Here is a 22682-nt window from a genome sequence, read left to right as displayed (position 1 = left end):
TTTTACATTTATTTTAGGATCGTAGTTTATGGTCGTTTCTGTCAATAGCAACGTATTTAATTATATCTGTCCTTTTTAGACAATATTTAAACTCTCTTAACTATGCAGCCATCACTCATTTTGCCTGTGGGCGACAAGCAAATTATGGAATACCAAATGGTTGCTATAATAACCGTTGTTGAGGTAACCGTCACCATGGCAACCGACGCAATGGTTAATCCTTCGTTTGTCCTCAATACATCCCTAAGCCATTCATCCAGGTGTTACGAAATATGGCACAGTTGTTGTTTACGACGTACCCAAGGATTATTACAAAGTAACATCATTCTATCAACGAACGATAGGTAGCAAGCACACGAACATTTTCAGGAAATCGATGTATCGTTTTGTTTTAAAAATTGCGATACTCACTTATTTAATTTCAAATTTAATGGTTATGCAAAGGCGTATAATGTATTTGGTCTACAAAATGTCCAAGTCATCTTTCTTTGTGATTAAATTGTATTTGGACAAATAATAAAAATAATATTGTTCTTTTTTGTCGTTGGTTTATATTTAAATTGGTGCATTACATTAGAGTTTTTAATTTCATTATTTTATTAGTGGTGAACTTGGCCTCCATCGATTAAGCCATCGATTTTACGTTTTTCATATCAATATAGACTAATATATAATATAATAAACACACACGTCATTGTGCGGAAAAATTCTCAATAATTTTGTCTTAAATAAGTTTCGACGTATTTCGGTTTCTTGAAGTTTTGATTAAAGCACCTCTGTAAAGCTACACACTACGTACAAAATTCACTTTTACAGAAAAATAGCATTTTTTTATTCTATAGAAATGCATCAATTTGTAAAAGACCTGTTATTTACTAAATAAGTAAGTATATGTGTATACTTGTGGATCATTAATCTACCTTACAATGTTGCGATAAATAGGCTTTTCCGTAAACAAAATAATAAATAATAAAGAAAAAAAAACAATTAAACCTTTCAAAAAATTTAAGACATCACAATTTCTAATTTTTATTTATTTTTCGATAATTATACAGCCTTCGAGTTTTATACCATGTTAACATAAACACATTGAACGATATATATATATATAGATAGCAATGTCATTTGTTAAATGGAATAACCCAGGTGTGCCTTGTTCGATTTCACATCACATGATAACCATGGAAAATTTCAAATAAAACTAACACAGTGCGGACACCGACACTAATATTCTAAAAGTTATACGGTAAAACCTAATTTGTTTTGTATAATAATCGAGAGGTATTTCAAAGTCGTTAATAAACAGCACTCATTGCTTTGTATAAAATTATAAAATCGTCGTTGCTTTAGTATTTATAGTTAGGAGTAAAACTCCGATATTTATCACTGGCGAGGTCCATTCGATTGTAATACGCTAGCGAGCACAACGCGTAATCATAGCCTGATCAAAAAATTAACGCACTCACCCCAGTAAGGTGCAATAAATTTTAATCAGATTAAAATTACTATCTCACTAAAACTATTAAGGCCTATAAATAAAATTCGATTAGTATTTACGACGATTTTTCGTTATAATAATTTCGTGTTTGAATAATTTGACGTTATTTTAGCCTTAGTTTAATGTTTACGAAAAATTCAGATCTTAAATTCATTCATAGACGTGCATAAAAAACAAGATACGTTTTTGAGAGCCAAGCTACAAAACATTTATTTAAATGCAAGAAATGTATTTTTATATTAATACTTTTTTTTTTTTTTTAATAAAATGTTTACAGAATTTTACGAGACGACTCTTATTTAATTTTATCTACAAATTACACGACACATTTGGATATTATCAGAAATAGTAAAAGTTTGTTTAATCAAGTCTCAAAAAACATTTGGCAAAGACGGTTCCCATTACGATTATATTCGAAGAATAAAAAATAAAAATATACCCTTAGTATTATTCCAGAGTTTGTAATTCTGAAAGCTTAAATAATTTAACATTTCTTGTTTGGTATTTCCGACCGAGAGGTTCTTTTAGGCACTGTATTTGACAATTGTTTTAGGTTCGCCAAATTCACTGCTAGACACTTTGGTTTGAGTATAAACAACAGTTTACGTTGGTCAGATCTCACAAGACATTCATAGCATCTTAAATATACATTTTTCAAGTGAAAATAGATAATGTAAATATGTAAGACTAGTACATATTAATACCTATACCCGAAATAGCACGGGATTTAATTTCGTAAACTACAACACCAAATATTTTGATAATATTATTACATTACTATTACTATGTTATGGTTACATGAGCATAAATATTACGATTCAGAATATCAAATCATCAAGATTAAAGGCTAAGTAAGCATATACATTTGTTCAAAATTCCCTCGCTCAATAAATATGTACAAGCGAGAAAGCGATAACGGTTATACCGGTCTTAATTACATAGGATTCGCTTTTACTTACTTACAATTCACAATACTCACACTCCTAAACAGTTATACGTAATCGATCGTAAACGAAATTTAAGACATACCGCCATAGTCAAAGACATTAAAATATTTAGAAATGTGATTTAAAAAAATTTGTTCATCTAGAAAGGCTTACAGGAGGGGTATTAGATTACAGAGCACTAAAAAAAATTGAAGGGTAAGATCCGATATAGAAAGAAAAAAAAGAAAAACTGGCAACACCTAAAAATACATTTAATAGCCTCCTACCGTTTCGGGTTCTAGTCCGTTCAATTGAAATACGTTCAAAAATATTGTACACATCAAACAACAAGGCTTATTTCACTAATCTTAACACGTTAAAAACGTGATATCAAAAAATGAGAAATCTATGATCACTTTGTACTTGTACTTTGAATTTCTTGTCGTAAAATTTATCACCTATCCGTTTCTTAGTGTAATCACATTTAGCACTAAATCACTTACCACATCAAAACGCAGTGGCCCCGTCGAATCGTACGATTAAAAAAACGACATTTACACATTTACGGTTCATCATTGATCACAAAAACTGGTCAGCGCGGCCAGGTATTATCACAAAATATGGAAATTTTATCAGAAATATCAAAATTCACATTGGGCACGTTAAATATTTGAACACATTTTATTGCTCGTAATGAAAATATTATCTAAGATAATTATAAGTTTCCGTCTAAGACGAAGTCTGGTGTTGTTGTATAGATTCATTTCGTGTAACGACTATTTTATAGAGCCAGTGTGTAAATGACGCTTATCAAAACACCGGTCTTGCTTGCCCTTTTCTAACGTAATTGTACCCGAGAGGCGCCTTCGGGATATGATATGCAGCTAGGCAAAGACAAGCTAAAGGAATTCTTCTAATATCGCTTTAACAAATTTTAATAATGCACAGTTGGTACTTTGTATATTAATTAAATGTATTATTGCTTTATATGCATAAGACGTTAGCCAGCTTCGGTAGGTAACCTGAGAATCGATAGCTCAACGCAAGACAAGGATCATTTTGAACGTGATAACAATGGCGCATCAGCCGCCATCTTGTGAAAATCAATTTTTCATTTATTTTGGTATGATTAAACAATAAATTTCTGGAGGTCATATACGAAGCGTTGTTAACAAATAAATTTATAGAGATAAATTAGTAACAGAAATATGTATTAAATTAAATAAATCCGGTTGTATATCAAGATGATAAATTTAAATATGACGCTCATGATAATAATAAATTTCAACGTCGTCAGGTGAGCAAAAAGACTACCATATTTCCAAATTTAAAATGATCTTAATCTGAAAAGACAAAAAAAATCTTTATAATTTATTAGTGGCAAAATGAGTGAAAGTATTTTAAGCGTCAACATGGGTTACATATAAACTAATTCTCTGATATATATATTTTTTTTTGTTATTGGCAACACTGATGCGTCGGTAACGTCTCCAGAACCGACTTCGATCACATTCATAAAGATCCTTGTAGCACTATAAAGCTTTTTACGGTCGCGTTACCTAAAGCCTAATCTCGGCTGGCCAGTGAGGCACATGTTGATTAATTCTACGAATAGTTACGTGGATAGTTCCACGCGCTTCAGGAAATTATTATTATCACATCCTTATTGCGGTGTAGTAAGACAGGTGTTCATAAAATATATATGTATGTCTGTACAATGCCAAAACTAATTTTCTTAACCGAGCTAAATTCGATTCTTCGTCAGATACAAACATATTATGTACAATATTTTATTATATAAATATGAAAACAAGCAAAAACGTAATTCCGTACGTTTAAGCTTATATGAAAGGCAATACGTTTGTATTCTAATGTTTATTTATTTATTGTAGATTATGAAGAAAAAACATCTAAACTGCCACAAAATACTCGTACTATAGATATGTGTGCAACATACAATTAAATTAAATCTAACACCAATCTTATTTACTCAAATGATTTTTTATTTCAGTCTTTGGTAAAAAAAATGTTGCATAATTCATAGCAAATGTATTGCTGTTGCAAGTGATTGTTCGTCGTACTGTTAATTATTGGTAAATTACAAGAGTATTAATTTTCTGGCGACACATAGCATATGAAGTAAAATAACAATGGAGAGAAAACACATAACACTAAAGGACTAGCAGAATTGTCCTGTAAGGACTTTGTATTTAAAATATTAACATTTTATTTTTGAAATTGATTTCACTTTTTGATTACATCATTGATAAAAGTAGCTCATAATTCATTTCATAGTTTATTGCACGTAAATTTTACAAAATCACAGAACATGTTTCGTATAACAGAGATCTCTTAAACAACATAACAGCAAGCCATCAAATAATAAATAACATTCCATTTTTATATCCGATCTTCGCGAACTGTACATAAATATACAAAAAGTTTGTTTATCACTTTGCAGACGTGGTCCAGTTTTGTTTCTTTTTTTTTTTCATATAATTATAAAAATGCTTCAAAATTTTCAAAGCATATATTCAATACATATAAGAGAAGTATATTTAATGGACGTATATGTAATACATGCGTTTTTAATTTTAATTCGACCTTCATTTGTTATGTGTCCGCCAAGTAGCCTATACAAATACATAATTGAACTTGGCAAACCGTAATATGCTACACAATAAATAGATAGTTGGAATTTTGAACAACGTGTCTATGCGAAAAAGAACCTCTTATAAAAGAAAATTAAAAAAAAAATAGCGAATAAAAAACGATATCAATAAACTTGATATGTTGAACTCCTTATTGATCATTAAGCGACATAGGTGATACGCGAGCCGATCTATCGAAAGGGCCAAAGTAACGAATTATTTTTCTTTTCCTTCGTCACCTACTTTTGACACAATTAACAAAACACAATCTAAATGCTGCTAATGAAAAGAGGATCAGTCAGTCTCTCACGAATACAATGAAACAATTTAAATCGAAAATCAAACCGATAGCTGTTTTTTTTAACTACGTACATAGCTGTAAAATGTTCAGGTCTTGTTGCGGGTTGGTCGACCAAGACGTCTCACTCGGCCAACAATTCTGTCGATCAAATAATTATTTTATGAATACGTGAACATCGAATATTAAGAGTAACATTTATTGAACTTATTAATATAGGAAACTTAAAAATAAAGGTATCAATCCATTAAACCGACGTGATTTGATAAGATGGTGACTGATCCACTATTTGCCAGTACTCTTTTTTCATTGCGTGGATTTTACTGGAGTCCATTAGCTTAATAACATGAATGCCGTCACCTAATTTGAGGTACGACGTCTGTCTTAATTGTAAAGGACTGTTCCAACCTTCAAACCGGATTATTTGACTGCTTTGCGGCAGAAATAGGCAGGGGTTGTGATATTTACCTAAAATAATTACTTATAGTAGGATTTACATTTATTGTACAACCCGTAGAGGCTGGGACTAGGGTTCTGCCTATTTTTGACAAAAATATTTTTTGTGTTCAGGTAGAAGAGACGCAGAGCCGTTAGCTAGACAGTAGTTAAAATTAAAATTGTCCCCGTATCTCATGGTTAGTGGCGTCTTTCAAGTTAAGATATGATAATCACACTTAATTTCAAGAAGAACAAGTTAAAGCCTTCTTTTTTTCCTACCTAAGCTGATAGCCTTGAGAGGCTATGCCAACGTAACCAGGCGAGTAGGTGAGCTCACGGGACTCAAACCGGAGTGTTGCTAACACTGGCCCTAGCAAGAGCAGTGCTTCGCAGAATCTACCACCGGATAATGGATCAGGAGGATCTGTAATGACGTGTTTTGGGCGACGTCGACTGTTCACCATTCGGTCCACAGGATCGGGTATATTAGCCTTATGGAAATTAAGACTGAAGAAGAAAATTAAAATGTCATTAGTATTTGACCTGCGATGGGACGACGCGGACGGAAGCCTCTCGATCCGTCGGGGCCGCGTGGAGTGCGCACAGCAATCACTCGAGGCCCTGCCGACTCCTCCAACGAAGCCGTCCGGAGCCGAGAGAGAAGCCGCTCTGGACGTTCACTTCTCACTTTACCCTTGCTCCTAAAACAAAATAAATGCAACAAAATTACAAAAATTATAATAATTTTATGCCTTTTTATTCTGTTATTGTTTTATTAGCCTATCCATTGAGTACATGTATTTTCTACATGGATACCAAGTTTCAAGTAAATCGGATGCATGATTCAGTAGTTATAACGGAACATCCGTAAATACCACTGCAGATTTATATATTAGTATAGATTTGGTAGCTGTTGACGAATGTATCGTGTTATCAAAAAAATCAGATAGAAATTATTTTTTTAAACTTCAATAACAAAAAAGATAACACGTAATACATAAATTGAGTCTAAATTGCGAAGTGTCCGAAAATCACTTGATCGAATTTCGGTGATTGGAACACTAATGATAATAAATACACCATAAATAACAATACTCAATGTGCTTTTATGTAAAGAAATTTGTTTTTTATTGTACGTAATAAATTTGAGGTTAGAATAAAATTCCCACTATATGCATATGACGTGTCTTATGTAAAATTTACACCGAAGATCAAAGAATCTATATTTGTCAGACTAAATTCCAAAAACAAAGTTTGAATGACAAAGCATTTAATTTTACTAATACCTTGAATAGCTTTTATTTCCAAAAGTATACTCACGCTATTTTAACGACATTGCAAGCAGAAGACTTCCCATTACGAGGATTAGTAAGCATCACGAACTCAACAGTATCCCCCGACTGCAACTCGGAGGGATTACCTCGAACCTCAGACATGTGGAAGAACAAACGACGAGTATCTTCGCCGTCGACAGACAAAAAGCCAAAAACACCTGGAATTAACGTACGATACATTTATTTATCCAACATTGCAGTGAAATTATAATTTGCCTAATTAATGGTGGTAGGACCTCTTGAGAGTCCGCACGGGTAGGTACCACCGCCCCGCCTGTTTCTGCCGTGAAGCAGTAATGCGATTGGGTTTGAAGAGTGGGGCAGCCGTTGTAACTATACTGAGACTTTAGAACTTATATCTCAAGGTGGGTGGCGGTAGATGTCTATGGGCTCCAGTAACTACTTAACACCAGGTGGGCTGTGAGTTCGTCCACCCAATCTAAACAGTAAAAAAAAAGTATACTTTCAACTATTTAGTACAAATTTACGTTAAACAACAGGCTATTTACTTCATTTAAATTTCTATATTTATATTATTATTATTATTTATACAGGCTAAAAACAGAAAATAGTTAAGTATAATTTCTCCTCATTTTATCTACAGATTTTCTTATTTTTTATATAATAGTCAAAATAATTACGTACCTTTTATGGCGTCAACAATGGCACGTCGCTTCTTTCTAATTGGCACTATGTTACTGGCCCGTCCCTCTATGTCAGCTTGAAAAGTTACTGGATCACCAACCTGCAGAATCTCACGCTTGCATGATAATCCCATAATGCCAAACTCATAGCTTGTCCCACCTTCCACTTGAATCAAACCTGAAGAACAAAAAAAGTGCACTAAACTCATAATTCAAACAAAATTATAGTTTAAAACTAAACTAAAAAGATACGCTTTAATAACGAGCACAACTAAATAATCGAAAAATAAAATTATGGACCCCTTGTGGACCCACGGGGTGCCGTACAGTTGTCGTCGCAAAGGCCACCGAAAGTTTCGGTCGACGGCCTAAGAGGAATATAGCTCGGTTGACGGCACGGCCAACTCGCACCTTTCATACTCGTCGAACTCGGCGAGAGTTCGACGTGCAACCTAACCTAAGCATCAGCCCGATCAGTTTCTCGCCAGATCTTCTCAGCGGATCGCAATTCCGATCCGGTAGTAGATTCATTCGCAAAACAGCTACTCTTAAATCGTTAGGTATCCTTTGGAAGCGCTCGGGTAGCTGTTAGCAAATCCCACCCCTCCTGACTGAGCCCTTGCTCGCCCACCTGCCCTGGTAAAACTAGAAAGGCCTCCGAGCCACCAGTAACCTCTCAAACATAAAAAAATACTCCGGACACCCCGTTGAGTCAGAACAGCGTGGGTCGAGGAGTTTACTCTTTCGTGAGCCGGTTGCTCTGTTGAAAAACACGGGTAGAACAATTGCATGTCATCTACAATGCCAAACTGGCCAGCGGGAAAAACTATAAATAAACCCTCAGGGGGCGGGATGCAGAAGACATTCCTATCATAGCTCTCTTACCTATTTTGACAATTTCTAATTTGTAAAGTTAAGTAAAATTGTTAACGAGACAAAAGTTAAATGAATTAAAAGATTAAATTTTGTTATCAGCACAATGCACAACTGTTAATACTTATATAATAATTTAATTATTTTTCAATTCAATCGATTAAATAAGCAATCTCTCTAAGTGACGCGACAACACTATTACTAGCACAATTATTGTGTAACTAAAGCGGGTACGTCCAGAACCAAGGATCAATAAGATCAAGAGTGCATGATAAGCTAACAAGCTGAATTCATCAATGAATCTCAATTTTTTTATCCAGTGAACCAAAGCAATAACTCCTCATTTTTACTTTGCAGTCAACGTATATCTCTCTCTCTCTTCAATCGGTCCCTCGTTGCTGAGGATCGTGACTCAGTTTGATTCCGTAAACTAGCTGTCTCCATCGATCCCGTTCTCTAGCTTGGTGGAGAGCGTCGCTAACAGGTATTTTTAGTTCCTCCGCTATTTAGTCTGACCATCATTCGGGACCTCTACCCCTAGGCCTTTTTCCCTCGACTAGGGTTGTAAATACAACTATAATTTTTCGTGGGTTTTCCAGACTTCAATACTAAAATTTGCTTACCGGAATATTGGGCTTGATCAGGGTTCAGAGCCCGTAAGGTTCTCGTCACAGTTCCATTTAGAGTTGGTTCTAGCGGCTTCGCAATAGGTATAGTACCTCGAGCCAAAACACGGACGTATTCAGCGCTTGCACAGCCCCCGCCAGAGCCGTTCAGGCGACCCAAACTATACTCGACTTCGATGCCCAATTCCAAATTTTCCGGGCTACCTTCCAAATTACTGAAATTTAAGATTAACAAGTTTAGTGAATTTCGTATACTCAAATTTCTTAAATATATTACAACATCTCAGCGCCAGGCTTAAATAAAATAATATTCGCATTATATATGCGTTTTGTTTGTTAAATATTCGCTTGTGTATTTTTTCTATCAACAAAGAGATTTTGGTGAACTCATTGTATGCCTATTGGTACCAATCAAAAAGTTATCAACAATCCATCATAATGGGAATTACTATATGAATTTTTTATAAAAACAAAATTGAAGTTTACAATCTATTTAAGAAGAAGAAAGGACAGTTTTAATAATTCTTTCTTTTTTTGCTACTTTTGATATGAATCTTGTTTAATTTGAAAAAAATAAAATAATCTGCAAAGCATAACAACACATTTCATATTTAATACAGTACTTACTTGCAATCCTTTACGATTGCGAAAAATACACCATTAATACAATCGCTTCGCTGCTTATGCAATAAAAGCGCTATAGACTAGAACTATAAATAAACGCACTTTACAAAGGGGGCGATAAACCCGCTTTAGATAGCATTAGTTACGTTCAGCGGCGCTGAATAAAATAAATTGAAAATATCGTTCACAAAGGGATAGAAAGAAAAAGGTAAAAGCAACGTATTATAAGCGTGTTCATTTTTTACATACTATAATAAGAGGTACGTTGATACTGAGCAAAATAATTTTAATACATGCAAACAAAATGAGTAAAGCAAATTATTTTTAAATATAAAAAAAAATATCTACTTATATACATTTCGCAGTGCAAGTGAAATGATTCGTTGATTTTCAAGTAATGAATTTTCTTTCATTTTCTAAGCCAATTTTCATACGTTTTTCATCTTTTTTTTTCATTAAGAAGATCGCTGTGTAAGTGTTGAGCTCATCTGGTATTAAGTAGTTATTGCGGCCGATAACCATCATAACGTGAACGTTGTGAACTACCTTGAGACATGAAGTTTATGAATACTGCCACCCACGATGAGATATGAGGTTTAAGTCCCAATTTTATTGTAAAACAGTTACCACTCGCTCCAAGCCGAAACTAGGACACCCTACCACCAGTTTCATGAAAATAATCTATTAAAAAAATAGATTGATTGGACGTATTTTTTGTAATCATCAGCAAATAGAAAAAAATCAAGGTTTAATATCAATATTACGCACCTGAAGTGGAAAAACACTTCTTTGGTGTGATCTGATGTTTCAATAAAACCAAATCCATCTTTCAGAGCAGCTATGAAACCTTGCATGATGGGACGGCTGCCGTTTCCATTACTCGAGTTGCCGTTTGTAAGACTGTGTTGGACTTGTACTGACATCGCTACAAGCTCCTTTGTGCGTTTAACCTGTGGAATTATTTATAAATATTATGTTTCCGCTTATTTTGTTTTCCATATATTCATTACACTACAACAAAGCATTGATTAATGGGAATTTCAACGAAACCGTTACATGTAAAACTAAGCAATAATAATAATAATAATAGTTTCTCAAGTAATATAAAAAATATAACGCGGGTACTTCGTAGAAGATTCTCAAAAAAAAGGCAAAGAAAAAGATATAGAATAAACTATTTAGCAATTGTAGAGTATGATAGCCCACAAAGTAACACGTGCATTAAACCTATCTCCATCATACGCTCAATATTCCTGAGCATTATCACCAGAGCGCAAGTATACGCTCAAATTTTCTAGAGATTTCCCTACGAAAGAAGTCTAAAACGTTATATCATTTGGATCAAAAGAAACTTAATTTTCAATGTGACAACTGTGAAGTGACTTTATGCATTAAATATTTCGACAAAACAAATACATATCCAATGTTAGCAATTTTGTTGTTAAGAGATAAAGTTTTTTCGTAATTTATATATAACACAAATTAAATGTGTTTTTACGTGTTTATTTTTTTACATTACGTTTAATTATAATGTAAACGTGCACATTCCTCAACATTTCTGGTATGTTGTTTAAAAAAAACTGCAACAAGTACTTTTGAGAGTCCTCTCTTGATGTAGATCTGGCACTATAATGAATTCTGAAGAGACCAAAACAAATAAAAATCTGAGGGTGAATAATTATGGCAATATGTTAGAATCATTAACACTACCCAAACAAGCTTACTCAATATTTAATGAGTGGCCAAAGTTGTGTGTAGTTTCACGTTTTTTTCACGACACCCTTTGTGTTAACCAATTCCGGCTACTTTTATTTTTTAATTAACTTGTTCGAGTCCTTTCAGCTTTTAACAGTAGTAATCTGAATCGACGATTTTGCCCGGCAGTTAAAGCTCAAATTAACGATGCCCTTACAATCCAAGCATACGCGAGCATCATCTTACTGCGAATTAATCCGGGTTTCGCTAGTTTGGAGCTTAACTGCTCTTTGACAGCTTTTTAGCACGTTACGTGTAGTCCTGTTTCAGACAATCTTCTATTGACCACTATCAATGAATTTTTTTTTAAGCGGTTCAGTTTCATTACTTTCAAAAAGAGAATAAAAAACGATTCATAAGTTTATTCTCGCTCGTGTATAATACCGACGTTTTTCTCTATAGGCAAACTCCTTTTCAAAACTGTTTTGTAGTGAGCCTCTAACCCCTCTAGCCACTCAGTTATATCGTCCTATCACTAACAAGCCGACCTTGCTCCACTTTTTCAAAGAATGGCATCGACTTTGCCCCGATACAGGTCGACCAGAGCAAGCTTCATGTTTGACGTAAAAATTCCTGGACTTGGCTTGAACCAATTTTATGCTAGTCTTAATGACACTTCGATAAGTTTATAAAACGTCACTTTTTCTGTAAGTTAACTTCAAAATATATCGCAACTTCTTCGTCAGATCCGCTTATTTTCGACAGAAAATCAATATAAAAATGGAGGTAAACCGTTTCCACAAAAAAAAATTAATGTCATCTATTCAATGGTATAAAAACTAGTCAGATACAAATAGTATAACCAAAGACATTTTACTGTGATTTATTATTACTTATAAATTCGAAAAAACTTAATCACTTTGGCAAGGTTTATTTTCGCTTATAATGCAAATGGATTTAGGGTCAAATGAAAACATATGTATCACAGAGAATAATGCAATGACCACATAATAACCAACTTCGATTTTATACTAATTTACATTTTTCGAATTGCTGTCATTTTCAATGTAACGTTGCGATTTTCTTTAATACCTGTTTATCCTTTAAGGCCCAGAAAGACCTTACACTAAGAAGTATATTAAGCTATTAAGACCTGACCAATAGCCTAATAACACCTCCAGAGGTGCGACCACATTTGTCCTAAGAGAAGTCCAGTCACTCATTTATAAAATTCTTCCAGCATTTGACGGCCTCCTGCTACTAGAGACCGAACAAAAGTCAAAAATACGGGAGAACCTATCAAACTCTTGTTTCTCAAAATCATCACGCGTACTTTACAACACTGTCAGCTCGTAAACGACGATACCAATCCTTTTTAAAAAGTCCTCAATAAAATTTTAGTAATTTAGTAATTTATAAACTTGTGCTTCGAAAATACACTGATAGAATCTACTGCCGTACAATCACAGTATAACAAACTACGGAGCACTTCAGATCTGTTTCTATGACAAGTCATTCTAGAAACTTCGACCCCTATATCTCAATACGAAATTTACTTCGATACCAGACTACCGCTTACCGTTAGAAACGCACACATCTCTGACCTAATAATATTCGGTTACCTATTATTAGGTGCTGTCTGCTCGTCGACTGAAGTAAAGCATCTAACGCGTAAACAGTCTTTAGGTACCACAAGCACCGGTCACCGTCCTCGTCGAACCCGTCGCTTGCGACGAAGGGCTCGACGAGCAAATTAACCCACAGACACAGCCCACTGAGTTTCTCGCCGGATCTTCTCAGTGGATCGCGTTTCCGATCCGGTGGTAGATTCTGCGAAGCACTGCTCTTGCTAGGGCCAGTGTTAGCAACAGTCCGGTTTGAGCCCGGTGAGCTCACCTACACGTTAGGGCGAAGCTGAAATAGCCTCTCAAAGCTATCAGCATAGGTAGGAAAAAAAAGTAAACAGTCCTGTTTGAATTCCTTCTGCAATTCAGTACTTCTAACTGTTACAAACTTAATATTCTAATTTAATTCAAAATTAGAAATGGAGTGATGAAAAGTGTTTATGGTCCACCTGTTATTTAGGTATTTACAAAGGATAAGTATCACAAATAAAAAACCTTCCCACCTTGGGACATGGGACATCCTCAAGATTTTTGTAATAAGAAAATCCTATCATTTATATTCAGATGTAAACTACCCTCTCATTTGAAAACCCTCACTTCTATCACGTGCGTGTTTTTTTTTCACTTCATTTTCATTTAGGAACAACTTGTTCATTTATTACATTCGCAAAGCAGTTATGTAGCAATAGCCGCACTGCACTGGCAAAATTAAAATATACATTACCTGGTATAAGTCGAAGGTGACCTTGTCTCCAACACGGGGTAGCATTTTTGATTCGCATTTTTTGGCCATAAAAGGCAGAGATTTCTTAGTCTGATTAATCTGACAAGAGATTAGTCCATTTGTATCCGGCTGAAGGAAAAAGCTTTGTTTATTATTTACGTATAATAAAAGAAGCAATTCATTAATTACATCTTGGTATATTTTAATGGACTTTAATAGACCGCATTAGTTACTACCGTCGTTTATCAATCTAAAAATTGAACAGTAGAATAACATTTAAATATTTCATACCAAATCATAGTCAATTTGTCTAGTTTCCAATACTGCGTCTTTCGTCTATGATGACAAAAACAATTTTGTATAAATAAAACTTAACATGGCAATATAGGTAAAATATATACGTACGTACATTCCACATACCGCAGTCCCAAGCTATGTTTTTCTCCCGGGTTATTAGCACTGATGCACACTTGACAAATAAAGCCAGACCAGAACTCAACCATCAGCAAAAGATGTTAACTTCGATCGGGAATAGAATCCACGCCCCTTGTTACAATAGACCCATCTGCTCTCTAATAAACAATCCGACGTGACGATATAACGGACTAAGAAGGCGCTATCAGCATCGAACGTTGTTATCGCCATTGAAGTTTGAATGCAAATTTGGCACATTTAATACCTTTTTTGCGTTATGCTACTTAAAAAGCCTCATGAGCGACTATCACCTCCTATACTACGGGTGATTTATAAATAACTTATGTGAGTCGTATTATGTCTCAAGCACACTATAAAGAAGTCCAATCTTGCCTCAAAAATACCTCATACGCGTTGCCTGAAAATTCCTCAAAAATTATCCCGCGGTTAGGGCGTTAAGAACTTACTGGAGGCTGTCGGGTCGGACTGCCGGTGTTGTTGTACACTTGAGCTTCCTTGGTCACAACACCTCTGACGCCGCGCTCGATCAGAGTCTCGAACTGAACCGTGCCCGGCGAGAGATGCTTGATGCGAATAGCTGATTGCCGCGTGTTCATGTTCGAGAATGTCGATAAATGGTCAACGGTAAACTCCACCTGCGGAATACTTTAAATTTGCACCCGGATTCAAGGTTTAATTTCCATGGTAATTTGTTTGTAACTGTGAGAGCAGAGTATCTAGCTTAACAAGTATGTTCAGTTGACATACAGAGTATACGAAAATTCGACTAAATCTCCTCGCGCCGTCAGTACTTTTTCATGATTCAGTAACTGTATCTACGATTACCTGGTTGTTCCTCGTTGAATAAATTAAAATCAACAAAATTTACCCTTGCTTAATTACTTGCACTACAAGTAATTATGAACTTACACCACTTTATCCATTACTAGCCAAGAAGGTCCGGTTTGAAGGGTGAGAAGATAGTTTTACATAACGGTTATGATTTTAACTCCAGTCACCGTCCCAAATTAACCCAGACACAGCCCACTGAGTTTCTCGCCGGATCTTCTCAGCGGGTCGCGTTTCTGATCTGGTGGTAAATTCTGCGAAACACTGCTCTTGCTAAGACCAGTGTTAGTCACACTTCCGGTTTGAGCCCCGAGAGCTCACCTACATTAGGGTGAAACTGAAATAGCCTCTCAGCTGATAGCCTTGAGAGGTTATTTCAGCTTCACCATAAGCAGGAAAAAAAAGAGAAAAAGAAAATTAACTTCGTGTCTAACATCATATACATTTAACATAAGTAGCGAGCGGCATTCATGTTGTCATTTACTCTAATTCCCGGTGAACACTAAATGTAGGCCGTTAACTACTCCGCACATCAAGACTTATAAATATTATGTCAATATAACAACTTAATTAAAAAAATAAACAAACACTAACGTGTTTTTATAACAAGACTAATTGAGTAATTGAGACTTAATGTGTGTGTCAGCATTCACTATTCAATAACAAAAGCGTTACGTATATTTACAATTTATTCTATTTGATCACAACATGATTTTAACGTACGTAAAATGAGCATTGTAAGCAGTATCTTAGAAGCGCTAATGTTCTCTTTTAAAAGTACTATATTGAAAATACAGTTCCACAATCCGGACCAATTTTACTATAGTACTCTTTGGAGACATATTTACCTCATCTCCAACGGTGAGATCTTGTCCTAAGCGAAGAACCTCGGCGAAATGAAAGAACATAGTCTGTTCTCTTTCCACGCAACGGATGAATCCGAACCCTTCCCGCAGAGAGCACACGAGGCCTTGCTCCCGCCTGTTACAATCACTTATGCAATTATCAAACGGGTCAAGGTTAAACTATATTACGTAAAAGTATTGAACACATTTTATTGTAGTGTATTTCAGATAAATTCATCAATTTAGCTGACTAATTTCCTTTTCTTACACTAGATCGATGAACTAGTTCATGGCCCCGGCTGATGTTAAGCGTTTTGCGGAGCCAGTAAATATCGTAACGTGAATGTTACCTTCCATCTTCTCACATGAGACGGAAGTATCTTGTAGAATGTATTATTTAAATAAAAGTAGATTTAAGTTTAAGATATTAGTGGTGGTGGTGGTGGGATAAATGTTTGGCTCGTTCGGGAACCAGTCTTGCTAATGTCGGCCATAAAAAAATCATTATTTCCGACTATAAGTGTAAAGATAGCCACTATTTCAATGCAAATGAGACTTGAACCTCATTTCTCGTTATATACGGCAAGATTAACACTGCAGGGTCTGAGCTTCGGTTGCCGCTTAATTCGCTGATTCGCTTATCAAGTACAAACAAACGCCAGTAAAAAAAAAAACAATTTACAATTTTTTTCTTGAACATTAGTTCATAATTGAATACCTAGCTATTACTCCGGCTGGCGTGAGTTGTATACATTATTATATTACACTGCACTACAGATAATATACATATCAATGAAAATGAGGTTTTATTATTCAAATATTTACTATAGTTTTTGTAGGTATTTTGTAGGATTCCCAAATTCGAAAATTTCTCCTTGACTTAGCTCAATGCATATCTCATTGTTTGCTAAATTTAATTTAAACGAACAATGGTTTCGACGTATACGACTCACCGTTCGCCAGATACATAAAAAGATTCATCGAGGAGAGAAATATTAGTGGCGCGCTTGAGCTGATCACGACGATCGGTTGCAACTTGAAACTGCACCCAATCTCCGTGTCGGAGCGTAAACTCACCACACTGGTCTTTATCTCCAAAGGGGACCTGGTAAGAATAGTTTAAATGGTAATTTTTATAAGAAGGTACCATACAGTTTTTTTTATTGCTTAGATGTGTGGACGAGCTCACAGCTCACCTGGTGTTAAGTGGTTACTGGAACCCATAGACATCTACAACGCAAATGCGCCACCCACCTTGAGATATAAGTTCTAAGGTCTCAAGTACAGTTACAACGGCTGCCCCACCCTTCAAACCGAAACGCATTACTGCTTCACGGCAGAAATAAGCAGGGCGCTGGTACCTATCCGCGCGGACTCACAAATTTTATATTGCTATCGAAATCAGACGCGCTTACGCCTCACCTGTTCAAGATTAGTTCACCGTCATAAACTGGCAAGCTAATTCCGAGAACTTTTTTGATGACTCTAGCATTCTATCTTGCCAATGCACACGTCCGCAACGTATTGCAAAATTACGCCAAAGCACATCACAAAAAGAGTCGTATTGTAAATTCGAACATAGTACGTTAGAAGAAGGGTCACAACATTTTGTTCAAATGAATGAGCTTTGTAGTGTGTACATTGCAAGCACATGGTTCCGATAAAAAGCTGTGTTAGTAAATCTATCGGGAAATAAATAAATAAAGAAATGAATCATGATAAAAAAAGATAATGTTCGTAATATTTATATTTACAAATTTTATCATCATCTAATGTTGCAAATTAATTATTGCTAATGTTGGGACGAATTTTTACTTTTACTATTCAGTCATAAAAAATCGAAATACAGTAATGTTATGTTTCTCATACTTAACCTCTACTATTGTCCCTAACCTTATACTGAACACTTGTACTAGAGAGTAAGTTAAATCCGACGTTTTTAGCCGCGAATAAGTCACGGATTTCGGTGTGAAATATAAAAATAAATAATGAGGGATGCACAAGACACCTGGGCCCCAAACTAGAATATCCTTTATTGAAACTGATACATACTTATGTATATAAAATATAAATACATGGGATAATCGTTAAACAATACAAATGAGACGAACCTCATGTCTTTAGTGACAGTAATCACCCTTATAATATATATGAGCTCCGATAACTACAATACATAACACGAGGTGATCTGTGAGCTCGTGTATCCAACCATCTAGTTCAAGAAATGAATAAAGAACTGCTTTTTTCTTATGATGTTTGTGTGTAAACGTCATAACCCCATTCTGTACCCATTTCAATATAAAATAGACCGTTTAAATTTCATTTACATAGCTTATATAACCTTCGAATAAATTGGCTCTAACAAGAGACAATATAAAATGTTCCAAAAGAAGTATTGTTAAGTGTACCAAAAGAAAAAGGGTTCCAAAGAAAACGAGAAAGACGCACTGAAAAGGTGACCTAATTGAAGTTTGAATTGCCCATACATAAAAGCAGGCAGGTCATATAACTATGTGTTTTGAAATGCTGAGGAGAGGGTAATGTATATAGAAAAATGATTTTATAGGGCAGCATTTAAAAAAAACTCTTTGTACAATTATAACAAGTCCTTGAATAGATGTTAATATGTATACACAATTCCTACTTATATCTCATAGTTATTATTCTATTATCTATTTATTATTTATCTATTACTTCTACTTATATCTCATATCAAGTTTCTACTTATAGACTAATTATAGATATATTAATATGAATCATAACTTATTTGCAAATAACCAAACAAATGTACCTCAACTTCAGAATGATCTGCAGCACGGTATCGGATGCGCCCAGGGAGAGGATCGTTCTGTGTTGCACGCACCAAGTTACCGCGTTCCAAAGGCTTCAACACCTGACCACGCATTATTTCAGGACTTACATCTTCAAACACAACTGAACCACTTGGTAACTTAGTAATGTTACATGCCACTTCTTTGCCCTATGAAGAACACAAAGTTATAAATATCTGAATACGTCAAAGTCTAATTATAGGATCGTTATTGTTCTACAAAGTAATGTACTTACATTTCTAGTTTGTATAATAAACTCGACATCATCACCGAGAGTCAATTCTTCTTTACATTTAGTTTCAGAAAAATGAAAGAATATCTCTTTTACAACATCGGCACGTTCAATAAAACCAAAATTTTCTTTCATGGAGCAGACAACTCCATGATATTTAACTGGATGTACGGGGTTCTCAAAACGTATATGACAAGCACCTAATGTTCCTCTGAAATTGCAAAAAACATTATTTTCTGTCTGTAACCTAAAATATACTTTTTCGTCTATAAAAATTACCTTTGATTAGTTGCAATTTGAAAGCTGACAGCATCTCCAGTGCGTAAAGTGACATTCCCTTCAACATCATCTTTTGTATAGGGCAAGAAGAAACATTCTCCACGAGTTTCATAGGATATTCTACCTGTATTATCACCAGATCCTTCACCTTTTACTTCTGTTGTTACAGTGCCTGTGACTCTAGCTTCGCTTAATACCTTATTATGTAAAACATAACATTATATAAATTTGTTGGTGATATTATAATTCAAAATAATAGAAATTATTAATATTCATCTGAAAATAAACTCACCACTTCCGGTGCAATTTTAGTGACTGTTGATGCAATTGGTTTGCCTGTTCGACGATCATAAGTCATTTCAAATTCCACAGGGTCACCTATTTTAAGATGTTCAGTATTACCACTGAACTGACTGAAGTGGAAAAAAAGACGGGCTTGCCTCTCACAGCATTGTATGAAACCATAAGAATGGAGAAGTTTTTCAATAATGCCGGTCTCTCTAATAGGTGGGTGATTGACTGAGTCATATTGGGATGAACTGTTATTGGTTGAAGAAGATGAATATGCTGAGTCACCCATTGGACATCCATCAGCATTGTATCCACCTGAGAATCGGTTTCCACCACTTGATTTGGAACCACCATTATAATTATCCCGAGGAGAACTTGGGTACTCACTGCTGTAGGTACCTTCAGGGAAACGAAATAAACCATTGTATGATCTCTAAATATATCAAAACAAATGTAATTCAGTTAAGAGTAATCATTATATCAAAGAAAACCACATAACCAGAGGTCAACATTGTAATGTCCACAGGTTCTCTACTTAACACCAAGGGACCATGAGCTTATCTATATCTAAATCCAATTTATATCCACTGTTTCAGATTAATATTCAATACTGAATGTGATTAAATAAGCCAAGCATTTCAATTGCTGTAATGTCAATGAAGTAAGCTGCAAATGTTTATCCAACAATAAAAATAGCTTAAGCAGTCTTTGAAGACATTTTAATAATTATTCTAATCTGTGGAATTTTTAGCACTGAATTACAGAATCAAGATTTACATATACACTGAATCACAGAATCAAGATTTACATAAAAAAAAGATAATTTTATGTCTCAACTAACATTGAGGATAAAAAAAATCATATTATCTGGATTTATAATTTGAACCAATTGACCCATTTAACATGACCTTTTATCACTTGGCAAGTTCATAATAAAAATGCATTAAATATTTTTTTACATTGAAGAATGATCACGCTATTATAATTTTGAAATCAAGATTACATCTACCTCCACAATTTTATAAACTGCGGGGCATATTTTGTAGACTGGTTAAAAGAATGATTATACAAAATATTTCTATTGTCTTTTTCTTTAAAACAAAACACTTTTGGGTCACTGTACTTGGTATACTATATTTAATGAGTAACAACTTAAGTCACATTTTCAGTCACTTTTAATTTTATTTGAGAAACTAAATGATATTGAATTAATTGCAACACATTAACAAATTATAATAAACTCACCATTACGATACGAAGATTTGTGCTGCATGTTGGAGTGCTGGAGATCTAAAATATCTTGCAGGGGAGATGAGTGTGAATCTGGCGGTTGGAACATTTTCCACTGAGGATTACTAGACATTATATTTTTCTTAGGTTTTTTGTATAAGAGTCAAAAATCTGTTTTATTACCAATATATCACAGTTAATTTTATGGTGTCACAATTTAATCTACAGCGATTACAAAGCTTTAATCAAATCATATTTATAAAGTCTGCGTTCACGCGAACATAATGTACCAATGCGACTGTGACCATTTAATACACACCAAAACCACTATTGTTGCAAAATAAAATTATGTACTTTAAATTGTGTTAAGCTAAATCCTCAGATGTCTTCAATGCTTGCTGAATCGGAGCTCCGTGATGCATTGGCTCGGTTGCAGACAATAATAAAATCGTGTTGCTATCTGCACGTTTGTAAGTCGATATTCACAAGCTGCAAGAAACACCGTCATTAGAGAATTATTTTTCGTCAATTGAAACGTTATACCGAATCATTAAATAAGCCCGGATTACAGCAAGACGATGCATCCGACGGACGTTCTACATTTTATCATTGCTATCTAGGTAGGTACCGCCGACCGATAGACCGATCTGCATAAATTACAACGATGTCCGAAACGTATGAAACTACCTTAACTGCTCTCATAAATGCGAATACTGTATCATATTAATTACGCAATTATTCAAAATTTTCGCATACGTTATGGTGTCTGACAGCAAATAATAAATACAAAACTATGTTATTATCGAATCTCACCACGACACAGCATAGCACTGACGACATACCGCCATATTGAATGTCAACATTTATCACGATTTGGTTCTGTGTTATGTTGAACTACCTATTCAAACTTCGTATTTTGGTTAATTAAATTCAATAAAGCTCTTTTTTATCCAAATTAAATATAGAATTATGATTTTTGAATTTTGTGCTTATTTTTGTCTAGAATCTAAATTAATCTGTCATTTGAGTATTTTTTAATTTTCATGGCAACTAATAAGCTGACTATCAATATTTAAATGCAGTAAAATTATTATTTTTAATACTGTGCAGGAAGGTATAGTATAAAGATAGGATTTATTTTTCTTAGAAATGACGCCTTATTTTTCAATATCCATCCAAATTTCTTTTCTGAACCTTATCCAAGTTTTCACCGAATGTACCACATTGGGAATATTATAGAAAATGGCAGCACTAAATTACTAGAGTGTTGCCAAACTATTTGAAAAGGAATGATTCAGTTATTTATTATAAATAACGGACTTGTAGCTTATAAATCGTTTTGTCGTTTCATTAAAAACAACCTCTGGTATTTACAACATCGCCAAGCACTAGTCAAAGCAGGAAGTCTTGTTCCAGTAGAAGTATGCGACGAGTAGACCACAACCGCTTAGATTTAATAAATTTGAAAGACTCAATTTTTTTTTAATACTAATAAGTCAAAAAAAATTTTCTGTCGTGAAGCAGTAATACGTTCTAGTTTGTGGAACGGTGAGTTACTATTCGCATCAAATTTCATATTTATTTACTCTCTTTATTATTTCACAAACTTGGATCGTCTGGTCAGTGGTTAGTGCTGCCCTGGTAGGTACCCAAAATGTCTGGCTTTCATGTTTTCTTAAAATCAGTGTCTTTGGTTAATAAATCCTGACTTTATGTCATTGAGTGAGCTTACTTTGTTAATGATTACCCATATCT

General features: G+C 34.6%; 1 protein-coding gene across 5 annotated transcripts; it reads right to left on the bottom strand.

The window, feature by feature from the left end:
• Positions 1–1016: 1016 nt before the first annotated feature.
• LOC101743510 (cold shock domain-containing protein E1) lies at positions 1017–21965 on the bottom strand. Of its 5 annotated transcripts, none has more exons than XM_021350437.3 (17): positions 21741–21953; positions 21282–21416; positions 20943–21052; positions 19699–20096; positions 19407–19603; positions 19131–19338; positions 18856–19044; positions 17018–17169; positions 16068–16200; positions 14838–15026; positions 13957–14085; positions 10681–10862; positions 9286–9503; positions 7791–7967; positions 7132–7303; positions 6355–6512; positions 1017–5514 (listed from the first exon to the last, which is right to left on the bottom strand). In XM_021350437.3, the coding sequence occupies exons 3-17, from the start codon at positions 21034–21036 to the stop codon at positions 5498–5500; spliced, it is 2613 nt and encodes an 870-aa protein (XP_021206112.1). In that variant the 5' UTR covers positions 21037–21052; positions 21282–21416; positions 21741–21953; the 3' UTR covers positions 1017–5497. The 5 variants fall into 5 exon arrangements, with proteins under 5 accessions (XP_021206112.1, XP_012548989.1, XP_004929811.1 ...); XM_012693535.4 differs by having other exon boundaries at positions 20943–21020; XM_004929754.5 differs by having other exon boundaries at positions 20943–21416; positions 21741–21965.
• Between the last annotated feature and the right edge of the window lie 717 nt (positions 21966–22682).

The sequence above is a fragment of the Bombyx mori genome, chromosome 1, assembly GCF_030269925.1.
Source record: "Bombyx mori chromosome 1, ASM3026992v2".
Classification (NCBI taxonomy): domain Eukaryota; kingdom Metazoa; phylum Arthropoda; class Insecta; order Lepidoptera; family Bombycidae; genus Bombyx; species Bombyx mori.
Note: the sequence above shows the minus strand (reverse complement) of the source record. Positions and strands in the feature narration are given on the sequence as shown.